Consider the following 24025-nt stretch of genomic DNA (forward strand, 5'->3'; position numbering starts at 1 on the left):
TTAAGTTTGAAGTTAAATAGTTAGGTTTATGGGTTAGGGTGTTTAGGTTTATTAACAATCTGACTGTACTTATTTGTGGTTTTAGTTTTAGTTGGTAAATGTTTGTCTAGTAATCCCTATTGTTCATATGGTCTGATCAGCCAGTGTGTATATATATACCCTTGTGTGTCTTTGTTTGAAAGGTCAGTTATGGTTTCAGTCAGTCAGTATGTTAAGTTAGAAGTTTATTGAGTTTCAGTTTGTTTGTTTGACCTCTTTTATGAGCTCTAGCTGTTTTTGTGAGGACATTTTAAAACAAAAAGGAAATTAAAGAGTCTATGTTTGGAAATTGTCTGTGTTCCTCCACTCATTTGGCTTGATCCCTCACAGTAACAAAAAAGGGCACTTTTGGCATCAGGGGTCTGACTGATGTGGAGGGTGGCTGACCAAGCGTTTGTTTTTGACGTGCTGGGAGTGAGAATGTGTTGGCGGCACAGCTCCATGAGCCGCTCACCGTGTCTCGTTATTGGCACTATTTAAACCAATGTTGTAAAATAACTTCTGCCCAGCCCAGAAGTGCTCACATGTGAGCCGTGGCTTCGCTGGAACGCGTCTAACTCTGAACTTCAGATCTTCAGCGCGCTGTTAATAGCCTGACACGTTTAGAATGCTGTCCCACAGTCAGTGTGCTAATATAATAATGCTAAAATGCTCAGATGGGAATCATTTCTTGATTTATTTAGTTACATTCACAATGTTCTGTGTGTGAGGTTTACAATGTCAGAACACCTGCATGAGACAGGGTGTTAATTACAATCTGCCAGAATGACTCACCACCTTCAGATTTCTCCAACACCATGAAAAATGATCAAATACGGAACATATCTTGCTATTAACGGCGTGCGCAGGCCAGAGTGCCGATGCTCGGCGCATTATTATTATGAAGCTAGGGCGCATGCGGAGGACACACTCACACACACACACACACACACACACACACACACACACACGCAAAATATACTTGTTTTCAATTGTATTTATTGGGCCCACTTACTTTTTCTTAAGCCCACCCACAAATGAGTTTCTGGCTACGCTAATGATGACATTTGACAGACTTCTCTGAGCTCCGCAGCCATTACACTTTTCACCTCGCGCACCCCCTAGCGGCAGCTCGCGCACCCTGGCACCACACTTAGGGAATCCCTGATAGATAAAATATTTGATATCAACTTTTTTTTACCTTCTCCCTTAAAAATATTATGATGTTAACATCCTCATGCTGTAGAAGTTTCCCTCGAATTACTTCTCCTTAAATGGATTTTAATCATTTAAATGTAGTGTTCAGGGATTGAAATTTTGTCCAAGAGACCAAGACTGACAGTTGTATGTTTCAATTATTTATTTAAAAAAAACAGTGTAGGCCTTGGGGCTGCATTATTTTAATGTAGTTTGATTTGTCTGTAGTGTACATTATGTTTGAGGCCAGAAGGTGTTATGAAGAAAACTATAAACCACAATTAGGGAAATATAAACTTAAAACTGTGTTCTATTTGTGCCATACTAAATTACAAATGTGGCCATTTTTTAATCAATCAACTGTTAAAATGCTGAATGAGAAATATAATCTAAATTGAGTGTTTAAGTTCAAAGCATTTATGTAAGGTTAGATTATAATTCTCATAAAAATAAAGCAAAATCACTGCTGCCTCAAACAAGTGGGCTTATCAGGTTAGTTTGAGTCTGGAGGCAAAACCGCTAGTTTCCTTCACCGGCTCAGAGCGTGGTGTTGCGTTTCCTCCTTTCCTCACAGTCTCCGATTCTTAAGCGCTGGTTACGCAACATCATTACGCTGTTCTAACTATTAAAGGCTCAATTACGTCGTGGACGTAACGGCTCCTCGTGATGGCGACCGTACCGTAGATGTGCCTAGGTTTGTGAAAATGAAGCGAAGAAGAACTTATTTCTTTTGAGTCAAACGCTGAGGTTCCCTTGAAGAGGGCTTTTGGTCTGTAACCATCATCTATATACGCGGTAAACTTAGCTGTACTTTTAAACTTTTGCGCTTGCGAAATGATTAAGCTCAAGTCCAACCAAACCCGGACGTACGATGGGGACGGCTACAAGAAGCGGGCCGCCTGTCTGTGCTTCAGGAGCGAATCTGAAGAGGAGGTGAGTCCGGTGATGTAGCTGTCTGCTAGGCCATGCTAAGGTTAGCCGGCCGTAGGTACTTACCGTCTGTAAATCAGTACATTAATGAACATAGCTGTGATTGTAATGATTTTTAACTCTTATTCCCGGTTCATATGTAGTTCACCACGTATGTGTATTTAAATTAGTTTTTGCCCATACTTATCTAAGTGTTATGTAAGCCCCTTTAGCTGTACAAATGGAAGCCTATGTGTTTTGCATTATTGGACCGTTAGCTGCGTGCTAATGCTAACTAGCCAGGTTGTTGCTCCGGGCAGCCGGCTGTCAGCCAGCAACCACAGCCTACTGAATTGGCTCTGCTGGCTGACTTGTAAGACATGTACAAAATGACGATTTTGTTTTTAAGACAATTAAGAAAATGTGTGTATTTATTCTGGTTTATCGTGGCATGTTAAATAACGCCTAGTGCAATGAAACAGATATTTTACCCCATTGAATTGTGTAGCTGGAATAGTTTAAACTAACAGGTCGCTCCGTTTGTGGCGAGCCACTTAACATACATAGGAAATAATTTAGGTCGTAAACTTTATAACATTGTAGTAGTAGCGTCAACTGAATGATAGAATAAAAATCCGCTTTAACTAAGGTTTGTTAAATTTTTTTGAAAACTGACTGCCCGTTCCTAAGCAAGAACAAATGTGTTTGTAATAAAAGAAAATGCGTTACAAACAAAATTAGAACTAAATAAGAGACTCGTCCTAGATAATAGAAGATAGATTGTGAATAAAATGTGTTGTTTACAGGAAGTGCATCAGTGTCGCACAGATGAGGTGTTTCCAGTGAAATTCTTTAACCTTTAACTTCTTATACCCGTACAGGAAACAAAACAAACTAAAGCCAGTGCTTGGGTAAACGATCATGCAAGTTCATCCAGCAACTTATCACTGTTGTGACAAAGGCATGTGATAATTGATTAATGGCCCACACTTGAATAGCGCCTCTCAGAGGAAGGACTCCAAAGCGCTTTACACTACAGTGCATCATTCATCCAGTCACACACACATTCACACACTGGTGATGATGAGCTACGATGTAGCCACAGCTGACAGAGGCGAGGCTGCCGAGCACAGGCGCCACCGGTCCCTCCGACCATCACCAGCGGGCAAGGTGGGTTAAGCGTCTTGCCCAAGGACACAACAGCAGAATTCTCTGTCCGGAGCCAGGATCGAACCTGCAGCTTTCTGGTTACTGGTCAACCCACTCAACCTCCAGAGCCACTGCTGCCCTCAATGTTGCTTTATTTGATTAGTTTAGACTAGTTTTGTCAAGTTGTATGTTCTATGTGACGAAACAACAAGCAAAATATCTGTTATATTTAATCTGTGCTGTATGGGATAGGTGCTGTTGGTGAGCAGTAGCCGACATACCGGCAAGTGGATAGTTCCTGGAGGAGGAATGGAGCCCGAAGAGGAGCCCAGTGTTGCTGCAGCTCGAGAAGTGTGCGAAGAGGTTTGTTCTGGTGTGTTCTATCCAGTGTTGTTTTTGGCGTGCATCTTAGTTTTAGTCTTAGTCTTGATGACGAAAATGCATTTTAGTCTTGGTTTTAGTCGACTACATCTTAAAAAGGTTTTAGTTGACAAAGGGTGTTTCTCAATGTCAAGGCGCCTTGCTTACAAGGACACTGTCCTTCCTTGGTCAAAGAAAATGGTTAAATGGAACAGACTTGCATCACGTGACCGCGGCTTCCACGGCGGTCACGTAACGTCACGTGGCATGGGAGATAACATATTTTATATGTATTACTTTCAATGTAAATATATAACGAGCCTTTTACTTTTTAAATTGTGTATGTTTATTAAATTAAAAATATAAACGAGTTATTACCCGCTAGCCACCGAAGCCGCAACTAACCAACAATAGATAACTTCTTTGGATCTAAAAAAAGCATTTTAAATTAATTGACTTACTTTTAAACTTGAAAATTGTCCCTGAAGTAGCTTCCGACTTCTGATCCGCCGTCTTTTTGAAAATACCGCGGTGTATTGTGGGTAATTTTTGACCAAGGCTAGGCACAAAGCACCTCCCATGTATCCTTGCTCAGCTAGCTAAACGGCTAACAAACGGAGAACACATACCTCGGTAGAACATGAACATAGGAACCGATTGGAACACGTCTTGGCGGCTCCCGATGACGTATCACCTAGGCAACCAGGGCGGGGCCAAGACATCAAGGCAAGGTTCCTTGGCATTGAGAAACACCTAAAGATTTTTGTTTTTAATTTTCCAAAATGTTAAACAAAGTGTTATTCTCTAACAAATTAATTTATAGGTCAGACATGTACTCTGAGCTACTGGAGTGAGTTATTGTTTATTTTATGGCTCTGGATTTTACAGATTTTGTAAAACAATTATCCCCAGACACATATCTTTTTTTTATTCTTTACTTTATTGATAATCACTATATTGTATATAATGTATTGATGCAGATCTGTGCATCATTCTGTAGATTTTCATAAAACAAATGTATGATTTTCTTTCCTTAACAGAATGGACTTTCAGGGGGAATACAGAGTATTATGCACAATATTTAAATAGAAATAAAGAAATTTGTTTATTTATTTATTTAATATTTCAGTTATCAGACCTCCATCTTAGTGTCTTTAAATTTATATTTTGGCAAAGTCCACCTACTTAAATACAGTCATGTTTTTCCATGGAGCTGCAGTGTTGTGAGTTTTCACGAGCCTACAGAATTAATATAAATATCCCAGTTCTACTCATCAGCAGAGATACTCAGACATTTAAATGGGCTTAAACTGTTATGCTGTTGGGTTAAAAAGCAGGACTGTGGCCCGTTATTAGGAACCAGGGAGCAGACACTATAATCCTGACACTGACTTTAAAACATTCGTCTTAAACATGTTCAGATAAAACATGTTAAAAACTGTCATTTCTTTCATTTATCTGCTCAAAAGCATGACTTTTTCAGGAAGCGGATTAATTTAAAAGTCGTCGCTCCTAGTAGCATCAATGAGCGGCTGAGCGCTGCACGTTCCCACGGCAGGGAGCCGCTGAGCCAAGCTGAAGTTGGCTTCCAACCCACATCAGAAATCCATGCAAATGGAGGAATTAGTGCTATTGTGCAGGATTTCTGATGTGGGTGGGAGCCAGCTCCATTCAGCTGCTCAGGATGGTCTGCTGAGCAGAATACGCTTCTGCTGGGACACAGAGCAGCAGCGTGGTTACTTTTTAACTTTTGTAAGACAGGCGAAAATTTGCATTTTGAGCAGACTTTTCTTCTAGTTTCGGCTTGTTAACAAAAACTCCCATTCATCTCCTCATGTTTTAGTCACCAAAGAGCTATTTTTAGGTCATCAGCGTATGGGGGGGGGGGGGAAGGGCGTCAACAAAATCTGTTCGTCATCGTTTTCATTAACGAAAACACTGGTTGTGTCTGGCTCCATCTGCATACATGATTTCTGACCCACAGATGATGTCATGAGAATATCCTCGTGTGAACTTAGCTGGGAGAGTTTTTTGTACCTTTTTGTCATAAACTTTTATGTAAAACATTCCCCATTTATGTTTTCCCAAAGCCAGGAATATCTGGAGAACACTTTTCATTTGCAGTGAGGACATTTTGTTATAGTATTCTCAAGAGTTTTTTTTTTTTTGGTCTACACTCTCTTTGTTTGCAAGCTTAGCAACGTGTACACTGGATAAGGTGTCAAAGGGATCACTGAGATTAAATCCTAGCAGCTCAGTGGTTGCACAACATTAGCAGTCACACAAACTCCTAATATGAAGAATAATCTCTTTCCTAAAATTTCTTCTTTTTACAACAGCGCCCATCAGAACATAGAATTTTTGGTTTTATCATAGAAATGAGTTGTGAGGCTTGCTCTTGCTAATGCCTCCAACACAGTGGATGGGTCTCAGCTGTTCGTTCCATTTACTTTGTGAGCATTTGGATTTGAAAACGACATTAATAGTGCAGGTACTGATTTTTGCTTTGCGTAGCAGTTTTCTCATAGTAGGCTCCTGACTATATAAGATCTATTGTGTGTGTGTGTGTGTGTGTGTGTGTGTGTGTGTGTGTGTGTGTGTGTGTGTGTGTGTGTGTGTGTGTGTGTGTGTGTGTGTGTGTGTGTGTGTGTGTGTGTGTGTGTGTGTGATCCATTGCACTGATTGATGCTGATATAATCCGTTATCGTGACTTCTTTGAGTGCGGGACATCTGAGCTTGCCGACACATTTCCACAGGATCAAAAGTAGTGTCACATGTTTCTCTACCGAGGTTTGTTAAAGTACTAAACACCTGCATTCAGAAATGTAGTCATGAGTTTAAGTGGGGTGTTCTATACACCACATACTCTTGCTTCCTAGTCATCTTATTGGACGGTTGTGTAATAGGGCGTATTCTAACCCTGGCGAGGAGCGTATTGTGATGACCAAATGAGCGGTGAAGCAGCGTATTGTGATGACCAAATGAGCGGTGAAGCAGCGTATTGTGATGACCAAATGAGCGGTGAAGCATCTATTATGCTTATGAGTGTACACTTCCACCGAGGGGGTGCTTAGGCCAGATGTTGCACAGCATGTCTTTATCCTTTTATCCACCACCTGACCTTATTCTAGTGTCAATGATGGGCCCCAACTCTGCAGCAGGAAGACACAGGACAGCATTGCATTACTACAAGGCACTTTCAGTGTTATCCTCTGGGATGATGCGTTGCTGTTTTCAGTTACACAAGGCTTTTTCCATCTCATTAGGTCATCCAGGCTGACCTTTGACCTATTACTTAATTCCTGGCATGGCTGCCTGTGAGTCTGTAGTAGTAAGTGTTCATTTTTATATGATCTATCAGAAGACTTGAGGAAGGCAACCCTGATCCCATACTGCAGTGTGTGTAGCCAGTGTTTATTTATAGACTGAAACTGGAACCTGAAGAAGTTAAAAACATGTTAGCTATGGCCTTGCTCTCTATTTAAACCTCACCAACTATTCACCTGGAGTTTGAGGATAGTTACTGGTCTTAAAATACGATTAAGTGTAAAGAGCACTAAGGAGTCTTGTCTTAAAGTAGTCCTCACTGGAGGCAAGTTTCAGGTTTGTGAGTGAAGTCACCATAACTGACAGTGAAGATTTGGTCTGTTGATTCGGACCTTTTTTCATGGTCTTACACGACAGTTGAAGGATTTTGTGAGATGAGATGTCTGTGTGAAAGGGGCAGCTGAACAATGGCCTTTCATGAATTTTCTGTGGCATAATCCTCAACTACAACACTCAGACAGCTGTCAGCAGAAAACGACCAGTCGACGGTTTACATTAGTTGTTAATTAATGAAGTTCCTTTAAAGGAAAACAAAACAAATCCGATCCTTTTTTAGTTGCTTGGTAACAATGCTTTATTAAACTAACCTTTCAGACTCTAGAAGCTGTCGTTGCTTTTTTAAATTAGATTTATTTCATAAAAGTGTTATCAAAAATGGCAAGTCACTTGTTTACATTTCAAAGACCTTGTTCACTTAGAGACCATGAAATACTTGTTCTTTCTCAAATACGATCGTTCACTTGGAGTTGCATATGCATGCTGCACATTAAAACGTTCTTTATCCCCCATCGGCTGCATTAGCTGCAAAATGGGAAATAGACAGAAAACATTCAGGTCTGAAAAATATGATATGAAAGACCTCTAAACCAGAGATGGGGTCACCATGGTAAGTGTGTCTCACTCGTCTTGTCAACGTCACCTACTGCGTTTGAACGCATCATGTTAATTTTGGGGGACACCGCAAATCAACGCAAGTAACGTGTGGCAGCCATTTTAAACACGTTCGCATTGTCAGACAGCAAGTAAATCATGGCCCTTATGTGTTTATTAGCTAAACAAAACTGTCTACTGCAGCACAGACACTAGGTTCTGGATTACCATACAAATCACATCAGCGACTCCAACTCTATCTCTGCAAAACACCCTGAAGTTGAAAGATAAAAGTACCACAGTTTGTTTATTAAACTGTATTATGGTAGCCTTTTTGTGTTTTCTTATTTTCAGAGAATGTTTTTATTATTTTGGGATTACTATGTAACACTTTGTTCACCCTACAGGCCGGCGTGAAGGGGACTTTAGGTCGATTAATTGGAATATTTGAGGTAAGCTTTTTTATATTGGCATTTGTGTCACCAATCTTCTTGCTCGGTTGTGACTGAGGAGTAAAAATATAACATTGCATGCCTTCTACAGAACAAGGAGAGGAAGCACAGAACCTACGTGTATGTTCTTATTGTAACGGAGGTGCTGGAAAAGTGGGAGGACTCAGACAAGATTGGTAAAAACAAACAACTGTTTACATATTAAAATGGAGCTCACATGATCGTTCCCTATAAGTCACATGCTCGGCTGTGGCTTTGTTTATACATTTGAAGGATTTTTGTTCCTGCCCTTGTGATTTTTCCATGGGCTCTGAGTAAAGCTCTCAGAACTAATCCAGACCTAGTTTTCATTTTGTTGTTTTTCTGTGAGTGAACCATCTGTACAATGGCTGTTTTTGTTTTGTCCACAGGGAGAAAAAGGGAATGGTTTAAAATAGATGATGCCAAGCGAGTGTTGATGAGTCACAAGCCTGTGCAGGCCACCTACTTCGGGGCTCTCCAGGAGAGCTGCCTGACCAGTAACGGAACACCACTGGTGACCACGATAGGTGGGGAACTCTCCCCCACCTACAGCATCAATCAGAGCTCTGTCTCAGGAATCAGATAACTAAAACCACAACTCTGAACCCCCCCCCCCGGAGCTTTTGCAATCACTTGCGCTCTTAATAGTATCACTTCTCTTTTTCCACTTTCTTTCTCTGTCTTTTTTTTCCACTCTATAACATGGATTTGCCTTGCCAATTCCTTTGTGCCAGAACTGTGGCACAGATCTACAGAGAAGTGTTGGATGAATAGCCTGAAACACTTTGTAAATGTCATATTTAATCCCTCTTTTATGTTCTTTTTACTGACAAACTGCATGAAGTATCCCATAATTTCCAGTTCTTTATGCACCCTTAGTGCGGTGTTGATTGAATGCAAGAATTACTTTTTACTGTTGTAATGTAAATGTGTATACATAGTGCTTAAGCTGAAGGCTTTTGATGGTCTTTTTAAACGTCTTTGCCATTTTTTGGGTTATTATCTGAGAATGGACGTGGTCGTTATCGTAACCCACCCCCGAGGATAGAAAGTGTTATCTGTATGTGGACGAGCAGATTTGTGGGAAGTGTCTTGCATGAGCACCGTTGTGTTGTATTGTCTCACTCAAGTGATCTGATGCTGACTGTGCAACAGACTAGTGGCGAGGTATTTTACACCCCCCACCCCCCTGAGTACTTTTGAGTTTCAGCTACATTTCTCTTTACCTGGGAAGCTAGCGAAGCACTACAGGTTCCACTCTTGATCCGAGCATATGCTGTGTAATGTTCAGAGTGAAGAATGTCAACATCTATGCGTTGCCAGCGCGTTTTTACCTCCTAACAATCCTTTTTTTGGGGGGTGGGGGATGTGTTCTTGCGACTACGAAGTCTTCCTCCACACGCTGAGAGTGAAGGAGATTTAAGAATCATGGACTCCTAAAAAGCAGCACATATCTCTTAAGTTATTGAAACCCAAGTCCATAAATTAACTCCTCACATTCAGTTTGGTTGAAAACAGTTGTTTACATTGTGATCCTCACAGCACAGATGACTTGCGGGCGTTTTTTTATTGTGTTTGTGATTTTTTTTTTTTCTTCTGTAGTATTTCATCTGCCTCCCCCAGAAACACAGAACATGTGCTTGACATTGAAAGTAAAGGATCTGTAAGGCTGTCTTTGGCACGATGCAGAACAAACAAGCCTTGTACAGTTTTGAGACCTCATCTTTAACGTGTAAATTGCTTTTGGATACTAATGTTTTCCTTTCTCTTGACGTCTGGCGAGTCTCTAGCTGAGCTGCGTCACGCCGCCTCGGTAAGCCGTGAGGCAGCTGGCTTAATACTGTGAAACTGGAGGCGCTGTAGATAGCATGTAAGAGGTTTTTATTGTAAATTGTTTATTTCTGTATAGATCAAAGGCGAGAGTACAAATGACAAAACACCTCTTACACATCTGTGAGTGCAACATGTTAATTCAGCCGAGGCTGGAAAACCGATTTACTTCTTTTGTTGGCTTTGGAGCTGTTGGGGAATTTTCTCTTAAGGTGGAATACAAAAACATCTGAGGCTAAAGAATAAGGGATGAGGTCGTGGGTGAGGTTTTTGAAGGCCAAGACAAATTAATAGCTGCCAGAGATTCCTCATTTTCTCTGGTAAAACAGCAAAGTTTCCGAAATAAAGTCTAGTTTTCACCATTCAGTCAGAGGATTTTGATTTGAAGGGTTTGTCTCGTTAGTCTCATCTGAAGACAAATTGAGAAACGCATTTAGCTTTGTTTGTTGTAACCAAAACATTTGATTATTCACATTCTTCGTTGTGCCCTCTTTGAATAGTTTGACTATTTTTAGAATCCCCAATGTGCTCCCCGGCTGACTGCATGACTCTGAGATTGGTCTTCTAAAAGCCACCTGAAAGGTATTTTAACAAGGAATCATGTATTCCATATTTTAATACCATCATATTATTTCATGTGGAAGACTTATCCCCCTTGATTTGTCTTTTTCCGGACTTCCTACAACCATGACGGTTAAAATCTAAACGTTTTACTAAGTAAAATACATTTTTCATATATAGAAAACAATTTACTATCGGCATGTGCAGAAACTAGTATTTTTATTTCTAATGGTGAGAAACCCTCAGAAAATCCCAATAAGTGGATGAAATGATGGAGAAAAGGACTGTTTTGGTTTGTTGACACTGATGATGACCCAATGTTTTTTTCTTTATGGCAGCCCTGTCTCTGTGATACAGATCAGATTAACACAAACTGGCGGAGTCTTTCCCAGTTTGAAACTTTTTAGTGGAATAAGAAAATGGTCCTAAAAACATTTCATAGTGGGTTTGGTTTCTTCCGAAAAAGATGGTCTTGATTAAAGCTTCTTAGTTGGAGAAAGGTATTTATTTATTTTTTATTAGTAAATTTAATCTGAAACTCCAAAGTGTATTACCTAATGGTTTAGTCATGTCAGCCAGCTGGCCCCACCTTGCGGCCAAAGCAGTAGTATTACACCAGAGGAAAAGGTTTCCTTTATTGGATGAATGACCACAAATACTGACATCTTAATGAGAAAACCCCTTAAAACATGCACTTCTAGCTGTGGATCTCAGCCTTGAAGTTAGACCTGTAAATGTGTGCTGTTTTTTTTCTGCATCACTGGATTTTCTCATCATTTGGGATTGTGGAATAAAATAAAACCAGTGTAAGAAGACTAAAGATTGTAATATAAATGTGCCAACAAATAAACCAGTATTTCACATTTAATTTGTTTTAATGTTTCCCGTTTGTAACTCAGCAGGTGTGATTGTGCAGGTGTGAATGCTACAATCTGAAGACCACTTGTTCCAGTTTGACAGGAAAAAGTGTTCTCTCAAAACTAACTTGGTTTCTACATCAGATGAATCTATAGTAGGAAGTATTTTATTTTTAATCATGCAAATTCCCATTTTACCTCAATGTCCCATGGAAAAAAAAATATTTATGAAATTATCTTGACAGCAAATTTTAAAGTATATAGTAAGATGAGGCGACTTGCCATCAAGTTAGACGGCAAACCAAATAAAATCTGAGGCTGGTTCTGAAAAACCTTTCGGGATTGGTATCAGTGCATCATCTACATGCAACCAATTGTCCAACCAATTGTAATGCTTTTTCTGGTATAATTGTACTAAATGTGGCATCTTTGAAAGCTCATATGCAGAAATAATAGAAAAATATTTAATGAAAGCTAAAATTATTTCAGAGAACTCAAAGCATGAACCTAGACCAAATCAAACATCACACAGCCATTGTTTTATTTTCTTTATTAATAAACCAATGAAATTTATTGAGGCTGCTGTCCTCTGCCGCGTCCGAAGCCACCTCGCTAAGAGGAAACAGAAAAACCAAGTTTAGCTGCTTGAACATAATAGAAACCACTAACTCAGTTTCTGAGAAACACGAAAACAGAACTGCTTTAGAAACGATCGATGCATTAGTGGAGCAAGAGAAAAAGTACTCACGAACTGGAACTCTGTGGCAGCTCCGGCACCAGCCTCTGCTTTCTTGTCGGCACCAGCTGATGAAAACATTTTATTTATTTTACTAGTTAAACCCATTTTAAAACGTTTTCTGGTGAAGCCTAGGAAATTATTTTCTTGTGTAGTCAACTATGTAACAACAAATGTGTCTGGGTAGTTCCCAGACATCTTTGATTAAAATCCCAAAACATTAGAGGCCTATAATTAAACATTTAAAGGATAAAAAAAAAATAAATTGAGAATAAGTCCCACCTTTTCAACAAGACCAATAAAAGACGGCCTCAAGTTAAGTATTGCAGCCTAGAAGGCAGCACTCAAGCGCAGTTTTCTGCCTTACACCAGGATCACACCAGCTGCGAAGCACCCTGAAGCGGATTGTTCATTTATTTCGTAAGCTGCCCGCTGCTCCTCTGTTCACATCTGGTGAGAATTTTTGACGAGCAAATTTGCTCACATCTACTGTTTTCCAACCCCCCCCCCCCCCCCCCCCCCCAGGTTGTCAATCATCTAGCCCTACCCTCACAGCCCTGCTTTCAGCTCCATTTTTGTATTTTGTGTGAATGATGAGACATGGCCAAGATGGCGGTGATGGGAACTGCTCAGCTATTCAGAAGGGTTTGTCCATTTTATAAGTACACTGAATGGTTATTTAGGGGCTCTTTGCAGCTCATTAAACTTTACAGGAAAAGACCAGACAACTCCATTAACACTGTGAAAGTTAAGGTTGGAACGACGCTTACGGGGTGCAGCAGATCGCCTGTAGGTGTCTCTGTCGGCTTCTCCTCGGTTCAGGCGGGCAGGTCTCTCTCCCTCCATTCCTGCAGATTAAAACAAGACAAAAACATCTTAGTTTTCTCAACTTCATGAGTTACTTAAAACAAAACATGTTTGCTTTCATTTAAAGGATTTCATCAGTTAAACAAAGTTTAAGCCAAATTTGTCAGATAAGTTAGGCATTAAAGGTGTTCTAGCACATGTAATTGTTTCTCTGCCCCACAATGAGATGTTTTTGTTTTCTTAATCATATTTAATCATTTTGCAGCATCAGACATCTGGCCTGAGCTACACATGAGCCAATTAATTCCAACCAACAGTTATGGGTCAGAAACTAAGTGTAAATGTTATCATTACAGGCTCCTCCCCAAAAAACAGTTCATATTATATTCAAACATGACATGACTGAATAACTTTCTTTTACAGCTAGAATCTCAGCATTCAGAGGGAAACACGCAGAACAGACTACTGTGTGTGTCAACTGTGTACAAGTGTTTTACCTTTGGGCCTGGGTCTGGCTGTCTCAGGGCGGGTCTGGCGGCGCAGGGTGGCGGGTACAATCTCAGGAGGAAGGTGAAGGAAGTCTCTTAGGTACTGGATTCCCTCATTGGTGAGATACCAATAAAAATGACGCCAGGCAAATTGCTCCTTGACGTACCCACAGGACTTCAGAGACTGAAAGAGAAAAAAAAAAAAAAAAACAATCCACACACAGTTACGGTTTGAAAAACCATCTCAGTATATTTAGTACAGAAAACCCACTAGATTCACACAAGACAACCTAAAGCAAACATGTGAGTTTGCTGTGAAATACTCAAGTATTCTTTAAAGTTTTTAGCTTTAAACCACTAAATCAGTGACAACTTCGCACTAATCAGTGCTTTGACTTTCAGCCTCGACACCAACATGTGCCCTGGTTGAAGTGAATGGAGATAAATACAGATACACACACTCAGGACAAGTGATGCCCTCAGATCTGATCATCCATAACTAGGGATGGGTACCTTTGACATTTGAATCGATCCGGTACTAATTACCGGTACCTACGAATCGATACCAGTACTTAACTGTACCAATTTTCAATACTTTTGAGTGTTTATTATTTTAATTCTCTTTTATAATTAAATATATATTTTTCTCAATATATAACAATATTTGATAAATATCCCGATAAATAACATATAACTGTTTGTATTTTAACATTGCCCTTGTAGTTTTATAAGCTGATAATTAAACTGAAGCAAACATCTTTACGGTGAACTAAATTTACTGTGTCTTCATTCCTTTTGCCATCTTTTTTCATTTGATTTTTCCTACTGGAAAGTTAGAATTTCCGAGGAGAAAGCGAACGCACCATTAGCTGATAACAATGGTGGCAATGGAAGCTAACATATCAAGCTAACGATATCTTAAACAGTTTTTTTAGCTGCTGGAGCAGATTAAAACGATGCCTCACACTTAGATCGTCACTGGTTTCGTCTTCACCCGTCACATTTAGTAAAGTGAAGCAAAACTTTAGAGCGCGTTCATGTTGTTCTAGTCGGAAATTCGGAGTTCCGAGGAGAAAGCGAACGTACCATTAGCGAAACGGAAGCTAATATATCAAGCTAATTATATTTACCTACCGGAGCAGATTAAGATGAGGATGTCTCACTTAGATAGTTGTCACTGGTTTCATCATCCAGTTACCCATCACATTTAGTGAAGTGGACCCAAGCTTTAGCCTGCGTTCTCTCTACCATGCTGCTCTGTTTACAACTGGTTCACAGCAAGCGACGACAAAACGCTCCTGCGCATGCGCAGCTGTCTTGGCAAGTTCTCGTTAGGATGGACGGGTACCGAAACGAGGCACCGTTTGAAATGACGTGAATCGGTGCTCGGTCGGTACTATGGAATTCGGTCGGTACCTTAAAAAGTACCGAATTCGGTACCCATCCCTATCCATAACGCATTTCAAAGTGATGCGGGATATTAATTTAGCATAGGAAGCCTAAGTCACGCTAATCTACTTCCGGACCATGGGTCCCCAAAAGAAGAAAAAAATGAATGCAAGTAAATGGAGCTAAAAATGCTATTTTCTAATTCTGCTTGTTATGTGCCATGATTTTCACACAGGATGTCCGTGAATTTTAAAGAAGCATTTTGAAACCATGAAAGCGCTTATTTTCGAACAAGGGGAAACGCTGGTGTGTGAAAATTAGTCCAGGACTACAGTTGTGGCCAAAAGTTTTGAGAATGACACAAATATTAGTTTTCACAAAGTTTGCTGCTAAACCGCTTTTAGATCTTTGTTTCAGTTTTTTCTGTGAGGTACTGAGACGATTACAAGCCCTTATGTTTCTAAGGCTGGGCATGCTCTCAGTCAACTCCTGGGCCAAATCCTGACTGATAGCAGATAACCACTTCTTGGAGTTATTCAGAATTAGTGGGTTTTTTGTTTGTCATACTTTTTGCAGAAGACCAGTCTCTCCCTGATGTTTTTATTTTGGAGGAGAAGTGGCTTCTTTGCTGCCCTTCTTGACACCAGGCCAACTTCCAAAAGTCTTCGTCTCACTGTGTGTGCAGATGTGCCCACATCTGCCTGCTGCCATTCCTGAGCAAGCTCTGCACTGGTGGCACTCTGATCCCACAGCTGAATCCTCGACAGGAGACGATCCTTGCTGGACTTTCTTGGACGCCCTGAAGCCCTCTTAACAAGAACTGAACCGCTTTCTGTGAAGTTCTTGATGATCCTATAAATTTAGGTGCAATCTTAGTAGCCACATTATCTTTGCCTGTGAAGCCATTTTTATGTAACGCAATTATGGCTGCACGTGTTTCTTTGCAGGTCACCAATGGAAGAACAATGATTTCAAGCATCACCCTCATTTTAACATGTCAAGTCTGCCATTCTAACCCAGTCAGCCTGACATAAGGATTTCTAGCCTTGTGCTTGTCAACATTCTCACCTGAGTTAACAAGACGACTACTGAATTGATCTCAGCAGGTTCTTCATTGACAGCAATAAAATGCAGTGGAAAGGTTTTTTGGGATTAAGTTAATTTCCATGGCAAAGAAGGACTATGCAATTCATCTGATCACTCTTCGTATCATTCTGTAGTATATGCAAACTGCTACTATAAAAGCTTAAAGAGCAAGTCACCCCCAAATCAACTATTTTTTTCTGATAAACTATATAAATGCATGTCTAATCGTGCTGCAGACACGTGTAGTCAATAGTTTAGCACTTAAGTGCATTTTAGTTAAAATTTAAAATTTCTGCCTGAAACTGGCAGTGTTGTGCCGTTGTCAGGTAAAAACTCTTGACTGCATTTGAATTTAAATCTGCCACTGCTATTGGCTAAGAGGTATGCTATGATGTAAACTGGTACATTATGATGTCACAATGTCATGAGTGTGTGTGTATTTGTTAGTGGCTCCACCCTCTCGGTCTGCTAGGCAACAGCATTTGTTGCATTTTTCAAACATGAAGTGGGAGTGAAGTACGCTTCTTGTAAGAGGTGACTTGCTCTTTAAGCAGCAACTTTTCCAATTTCCCATATTTGTGTCATTCTCAACACTTTTGGCCACAACTGTACAAATGTACTTTATGAAAGTGACATCACCGAACCAGACACGAAGAAAAACGGGGAAAATGACTAAGTTCAGCTACCTTCAAATCCTCCCTTCAGGAGGAAAGAACCACCATAAATCTGGCCATGCAGTAAGTAGCAGCTGCGCTAGCAGAGAGGAGACTAAGTGGTGAGGTGACATATGCGACACACCGATGTCTGGTTTGTAGTCATGCGAATTATGATCATTTACCAAATGATAAATCTTAAAGTACATGACTGGCATGGTCGAAACACACCTCATTACTTTTCATTTAAATTGAAGTACAAAATATGTGATCCAGGGCGTAAGGCAAAGTGGATTAGAACATAGCTCTTTCAGACCCGTTGACTCGCATTCATTTTTTCATTCTTCCGAGGAACTATGAGCCGACCGGAAAGGGAGGAGACTTAAGACTCCCTATTCCGAAGACAAATTTATTAAACAACCTGATGGTCTCGCATGATTAATAAACAGTAAATGGAGGTCTAGAAATCACTGCAGAGAAATTTAAAACATACAGAGACCCTGAAAAGATCTACAAAAGGCCTCGTTAATTACTTTTATTACACTTGGCAAGCTTATAAAACCCTTGGTAATAGTGAGGTGAATTTGAAAATATGACCAGGTCTGAAGAGTTAGTGACTGCTGACATCCTGTCAGTTGCTCAGATGACCTTGAGGTTGGATACGTTTGTTAGGATGCAAAGACATTAACAAATCCAAACACTTGGATCATTTTAGACGGGCAAGTGTGAACTTGTTACATTTATCCGTATTAGATCAGATCAAGGAAACATATTAGTGCCATGACTAAAGGCAGCACTAAATTGAGAAAACATTGCTGGCCAATAAAAAAAAACTATACAAAGACAGCTTTTAATCATCTATGGCAAAAGTTTATAGTTCACATAAAACCACATAAACCACGTCATATAATCGCTTCTCAACAGGTTTTCAAACAATGCACATGAGGACGGTTAAAGTCACGTGATATTTGCTGCATTTAAATGAATGTCAGGATGTCATCGATGCAGTGTAGTTTATTCGTAATGCTACCTGATAGCTCCAGAAAAACACTACATGCCACACAAAAAGCCCGGGTTTCTCACCTGCATTGCTTTCATCACATGAAGGTTGGGCACATTCTTGTCAGCAAGTTCTGGATGCTTGGCCAGGTGGACATCCTTTTTAGCCACCATGACTCCCTCCTTAAAGAGGAGCTCATAGATAGCAATGCGATTCTTCTTGGGCATCAGCATCTGCGTAAAGCGACAGGATGTAGATCAATTTCACAAACATGACAGCAGCGCGTGCTTAATAAACACCCAACCTTAATTCTACGGCACAATGGCAGCAACAACCAGGAAAAGTAACAAACGCTCAAGTTAATTAAACTGGGCCGCGATTGACGAGGAAAAAATGGCAACCGTACAGCGCCAAAGCCGGGTTCGCTTCCCCAGTTTCACCACATATTAACGATGATTAGACATTCAACTAATAAATACGTGCACTTTTACGTTTAAGACCTTATCAACAACCGGATGTTCAATGTTGTTTAATTAAAAGACATGAGATGGTAAAGATATATTTGGATTTTTACACCGAGTATCTCTTTACCTTTACACTTGCGTAGGGACCGGAGCCGGAAAGAACGTCAGTTGGTGGGTTAGAAGGTTAAGCACGGTTGGCGCAGTACTGTATATCGCCCCCTGTCGGTGTGGTGGAACCTGCTGAAACACCACGAAGGCCCAATGGTGTATGGATGAGACCCTTCTCCGCTAAGGCGAAACATCACCATAATAAAAACTTAATAAATAAAATAAATAAATAAAAATAAACGTAACCAGTGAAATTACAAATATGCAATGCTACGCTGCTGTAGTAATTTTCTAAAATATGTTATACCCTTCGCAGTTCAGATTAATTTATTACACTTGAATATCTAGTGGTATCCAATGTTATTGCATTTGCAGATTTAAAAATAATTTAAAACCTTGTTAATGTAAGAACTGAACACCATGGTCAACATGCTAAATCCAGCTTGCTGCAGCTTGTAGAAAAATTGTAGAAAAACAAGCACAGCACAAGTTTTTAATGGGGTTTGCGAGTAGGATAATTAATGCTCTCCAGTGGCAAAAAAACCCCTGAAACAATACTTTTATAAATGTGGTAGATGTGCTGCTCACTAGTTTTATTTATTTTATTTTATTTGGCTCTGCTCTCTTATTTTAATCTGCTTTTTTTGCAAATCCTTTGTGTTTTCTTCATCCTTGTGAAGCACTTTGTGATTTTGATTTCTGTGATAAATGCTACATCAATGAACCTTTACTTGTTTCACTCCTGGGGCCCGGGAAAAAAGCACCCCTGAACTGCAGCTAAACAGTCAGTCAGTCACTTCATTTGTCTTTTAGGAACTTCATTTCCAGATGAAAGTGCAAGCACAGGCCAAAAAAGCACAATCAAAACACACACATTCAATCAATTTAAAGGAAAAATAAAATACTTTCAGTTTAGTCCAATCCAAAGTCACTGTGGTGAACCGAGGAGGGGAGCCCCTCTTAGTTTTCAGTGAAAGGGCCCTGAAACCGACAACCTGATGGTAAGATGGTATTGCAAGAGTGAGGAACATGTGAGGAATCTGTGGAAATCTGGGAGCCTTTCCTAAGGGCTCTGGTGTTATTGATGATGATGAGCGGCTGCTGCTCCTGAACTATGAATTTGCTGCTTATCTGGGTCATTTTACTGAGCGTGTTACGTTGAGCAAGATGGATTGAACCAAACCAGGCAGTTATGTTGAATTGAATTGAAAGCCTTTGTTGTCATTGTAGTGACAATGAAACTGGGGGGCAGCAGCTCCATAAAATGACACAACATGTAAAAAAATCTCCATAAGGTGCAAGAAAAGTTGTAAAAAACAAGGTAGAATAGACAATGAACACGTGTGAGAATGGATTAAGTGAAACATCTATAAAAGCGGTGAACCTGAAGTTTACGGAGCTTACGGAGCAAACAGAGGTTGTTTATGACCAATTATGAAGTCGTCATATTTGTGTGAGTGAACGTTTTCAATAGTTTGACTGTTTACAATGAGTGAGGGGGAAGAGGATGACCATTTCTTTGGTCTTGGAGACGTGCAGGTCCGAGCAGTTCTCCATGTGAGTGTGTCATCTGAATATTTGACATACGTAATTCCTGGGGTGGAGCTCCTGCTGTCACATTTGGTTGCTAGGGAGAACCGGCAAATATTTAGCCAATCAACACCTGTGAATTTAACTTGCTAGAAGGTGCTGGAATTATTTTCACTCTCTCTGTCACTTCCTCACACACACACACACACACACACACACACACACACACACACACACACACACACACACACACACACACACACACACACACACACACACACACACACACACACACACACACACACACACACACACACACACACACACACACAATGTTGATTTAATATAGTGCTGAAATAATAGCTACTGCTTTAAATTGTGTTATAATGGGGGCAGCAGTAGTTCAGGAGGTAGTCCGGGTTGTCCAGTACTCGAAAGGCTGCAGGTTTGATCCCAGCTCCGACCAGAGAATGCTGCTGTTGTGTCATTGGGCAAGACACTTAACCCACCTTCTGCTGGTGGTGGTTGGAGAGACCGTGGTGCCTGTGTTCAGCAGGCCTTGCCTCTGTCGGTGTGCCCCAGCAGTGGCTACACTGTAGCTCATCCCCACCAGCGTGTGAAGGGCTGACTGTGTTGTGAAGCACCTTGGGGGGTTGTAGAACAGAACCATTGTTCTCATTTTCTGGGATTAAATGGTTTTAAACAGCATATCTGGTTCAATTTGTATGCGCCAAACTAAGTATTGTGCTTTGAGGTGCGCAGCACAGGATTATTGACTGCAGTTGCTCTTGAAGGCACTTCAGCTTGTTTTTAGCACCCCCTAGTGTATGTTATTAATTATCTTTGGTCAAACCGAAAATAAAACTCATCTCCTCGCTGTGAACACCTTAATCTAACAGCTGAAATGTCTCCCCAGCCTTCATTAGTGTCTGCAGGACAAATTAATCACACAAATCATCTGTTTTTGTGACCTAAAACATGCTGGAAACATGCGAAGCAGACTGAAGTGCCAGGTTTATAAACTGAATGTAAATCCACACGTGGTGGACTGGCACTTAGAAGTTGCAAATGCACTATTCTGACCATTGGGGGCAGTGGAGGTCTGAGTGACATTTCAGGGACGTCCCTTTTCAAGACTAGGGCCAAAATCAGCAAGCTAAAACTCCAATTTTTTTTTAAAGAATGCAAACATTTTATATTTTTCATTTGTTCTGCCCAGAAAAGGCAGTATATATATATATATATATATACCATAGTGACCTCATTCCACAATTCTAAAAATGCTATTGAGGGCCGCGCAATAGAATTATTATACATTTTATTATATATTCAATATTATACATGTTTATGATGTTAGAACATATTATTTTGTTTCAAATAGATTTTTTATTGTATGTACAAGAAAATTATTATTATTGTTAGAACAAAATAATTATCATGTTTAACGTAATATCGCTGTAATTTATATTGGGCAAATGTAAAAGGTTTGTATTGTAGACACGATCCGATCCGTGCTGACTGAAATCTGAACTAGTTAGGAACAGATTCACCGTCAATGACGCACTTCCGGTTTTTGTGAAAAAGGTCTAAATTAGAGCCAAATGTTTGGTGGACGTTTGTGTGAAGAGCATCGGGTTCACTGTTCTTCACATTTAGAATTTGCTTTTGTTCCCTGAGTAACAGACCATAAAAGCTGAAGCAAAAGAATGCCTAATACCAGCGACTAGCGACCTGTAGTACACAGATCCTCCACCAGAGGGCAGAACACTGTAAAAATGATTTCTCAATTATGTCACTAATGGAGACCACTGAGACACAGCAGTTTTCATAGCATTTCACAAGACCCAACCTTTTTTTTTTTAGGAATTTTGTCAAATGATGAAAAGCCAAGGCTGATCCCCCTTCACTTATGTAATATGAAAGCTGTAAATGTCTTCGTCTTGGGTGAGGTTATGGCATTAATGGAATTAACAGAAGAAATATCGGAAGCCCTTGACAAAAAAAATCATCTCATAAGTATCTTTATTGATTTAAAAAAAGCATTTGATACAGTGGATCATACAATTCTTATTAAAAAACTTTGTAAATATGGCATCACAGGGATGGCCCTAAAATGGATAACAAGTTATCTTACCGATAGGCAGCAATATGTTCAAATTAACAACACAAAATCACATATAAATAACATTACTTGTGGTGTACCACAAGGGTTGGTATTGGGCCCTAAACTATTTATCATTTATATAAATGACATTGTTGAGGCATCCAATATATTAAAATGCACCTTATTTGCAGATGATACAACTTTTTACTATTCAGGAGATAATGTTGAGCAGATGATAGAAGTGATACAAACAGAGATGAAAAAAATTAAACTATGGTTTGATGGAAACAAACTATCATTAAACAGTGATAAATCCTGTTTTATGATATTTAGTAATATAAATTCAAATGATGAAATTTTATTAAATATAGATGAGATTAATATTAAAAGAGTTCAAGAAGTCAAGTATCTGGGAGTCATCATTGATGAAAAAATGTCATGGAAACTAAATATAAACAGTGTCAAAACTAAAATATCTAAAACGATTGCACTGTTACATAGAGCAAAAGGGTTGCTTGATAATAATTCACTATATTTGCTATATAACTCACTGATCATACCATACCTGAACTACTGCATTGAAATCTGGGGAACAACATATAAAACTTACACAAATTCCATTTACATCTTACAGAAAAAGCAATAAGAATAATCACAAGGAGCAACTACAGAGATCCGTCCAATCCATTATTTATTAAATTAAAAACACTAAAATTCTATGATCTGGTGGACTACAACATTTTAAAATGTATGTATAATGCAAACAAAAGGAACGTACCTGCAGGTTTAATTTAACGATTTTCAAAAAGACATAGCAAATATGATTTAAAGGGACATGAATTATTTAACATACCTAGACATCAGATACTCGTAAAGGAACATTGTGTCTCCGTATATGGAGTTAAATTGTGGAATAAATTGAATACTGAACTCAAGAATGCAAAAACAATATTGACTTTCAAAAAAGAGATAAAAAAATAAAACGATTAACTTATATAGATCCGTTACATAAATGTGTGAGGGGAGGGGGGTGGGGGGGATGAAAGGAAAAAAATAATAACCTAGGTGCTTGTATGTGTATATATGTATGTATATAGATCTATAACTTAATGCTTCTTTCTGTGTAAATTGTTTTCTTTTTCTATTTTTTCCTCAATTTCATGGGTTGAGATTTTGTCGGCTAACAGGTCCAGGAACTATATTGTTCAATTTCTTTAAGAATCATATGACTATTTCATTTGTATTAATGCTATTTTAGTTAAAAGGGGCAGACAACACAAGTTTTTCTTCTTTCTGTCCCCTTTTTCATTTTGGCTTGCAGCAATTTAGTTCTAACTGTATTTTTATTTTAATGTCAATAAATGAAAATAAAATAAAAAAAAAAAGGTTATGCACTCTGGGCAGGGACATCTTAAACATCCATCTTCAGGCAAATTGTTGTCTATCTCTCCCAACAGTTGAGTCAAAAGATAAGCCCTCGCTTCTGGAGTTCATAAAGGAAATACATGATCGCCGTTTCAGCTAGAAAGAAAAGACAAACAAATACCATGGACCTCGCCCTTGAACACTCAAAAGACCACCAGAGGCCGGATGCTGCTCAAGAACTGCAAGGACCCCAAACTCACTTCGCCCAATGTGCTGACCAGAGCCTTGGTGGCTGTGATGTTTGTCTTTGTGAAATACTAAAACATAAACCCCATCATGGCACATGGCTAGATTAGACAGAATTTGGTCTTGTCACTTACTGATGAAAATGTTCGCCTGAAACATGAGGCCAATTGAAATTAAATGGACTGTGTACCAATGCGATTGACTACAACTTGATATCAAGCCAGGTGGTGACGAGGAGGTGACGATTGAGAAAGGTTACCATCGACGAGATCCCCACTCCAAGACAGGAGGAAGAAAAGCATACCACCTAAGAATTTGTGGGAGGAGAGGTTTGATTGAGGACAAAGATTAATTGCAATGGCCTAAGCTGTGTTGCTGAGCATTGAGAAATGGTTTTGAGTATTTACAGCAATTAGCTTAAAAGCTATTGAAATAAATCGCTTATTTTTTAAATAAAAATTTTAATAAAAAGGAACAGAGCTTGTGAAATGTGAAAAC

At 39.5% G+C, this 24025-nt stretch overlaps 2 protein-coding genes across 2 annotated transcripts; one reads left to right on the forward strand and one right to left on the reverse strand.

Annotated features, from left to right (window-relative positions):
- Positions 1 to 1836: 1836 nt before the first annotated feature.
- Positions 1837 to 11562, forward strand: nudt3b (nudix (nucleoside diphosphate linked moiety X)-type motif 3b). Its single transcript, XM_015958588.3, has 5 exons — positions 1837 to 2148; positions 3526 to 3636; positions 8238 to 8282; positions 8374 to 8458; positions 8693 to 11562. The coding sequence occupies exons 1-5, from the start codon at positions 2050 to 2052 to the stop codon at positions 8887 to 8889; spliced, it is 537 nt and encodes a 178-aa protein (XP_015814074.1). The 5' UTR covers positions 1837 to 2049; the 3' UTR covers positions 8890 to 11562.
- Positions 11563 to 12086: 524 nt separating this feature from the next.
- rps10 (ribosomal protein S10) lies at positions 12087 to 18410 on the reverse strand. Its single transcript, XM_015958589.3, has 6 exons — positions 18302 to 18410; positions 17794 to 17943; positions 13592 to 13766; positions 13058 to 13135; positions 12300 to 12355; positions 12087 to 12163 (listed from the first exon to the last, which is right to left on the reverse strand). The coding sequence occupies exons 2-6, from the start codon at positions 17941 to 17943 to the stop codon at positions 12122 to 12124; spliced, it is 501 nt and encodes a 166-aa protein (XP_015814075.1). The 5' UTR covers positions 18302 to 18410; the 3' UTR covers positions 12087 to 12121.
- Positions 18411 to 24025: the final 5615 nt, after the last annotated feature.

The sequence above is a fragment of the Nothobranchius furzeri genome, chromosome 3, assembly GCF_043380555.1.
Source record: "Nothobranchius furzeri strain GRZ-AD chromosome 3, NfurGRZ-RIMD1, whole genome shotgun sequence".
Taxonomy (NCBI): Eukaryota; Metazoa; Chordata; class Actinopteri; order Cyprinodontiformes; family Nothobranchiidae; genus Nothobranchius; species Nothobranchius furzeri.

What these genes read in the sequence shown, in the direction of transcription:
- nudt3b (XM_015958588.3), top strand. Translation starts at nt 2,050, where the DNA reads ATGATTAAGCTCAAGTCCAACCAAACCCGGACGTACGATGGGGACGGC. An exon ending in GGAGCGAATCTGAAGAGGAG is followed by an intron (nt 2,149 to 3,525) that starts GTGAGTCCGGTG and finishes TGTATGGGATAG; the next exon opens with GTGCTGTTGGTGAGCAGTAG. An exon ending in GATTAATTGGAATATTTGAG is followed by an intron (nt 8,283 to 8,373) that starts GTAAGCTTTTTT and finishes TGCCTTCTACAG; the next exon opens with AACAAGGAGAGGAAGCACAG.
- rps10 (XM_015958589.3), bottom strand. Translation starts at nt 17,943, where the DNA reads ATGCTGATGCCCAAGAAGAATCGCATTGCTATCTATGAGCTCCTCTTT. An exon ending in ATGTGATGAAAGCAATGCAG is followed by an intron (nt 13,767 to 17,793) that starts GTGAGAAACCCG and finishes TTTCTCTTTCAG; the next exon opens with TCTCTGAAGTCCTGTGGGTA. An exon ending in CTGCCACAGAGTTCCAGTTC is followed by an intron (nt 12,164 to 12,299) that starts GTGAGTACTTTT and finishes GTTTCCTCTTAG; the next exon opens with CGAGGTGGCTTCGGACGCGG.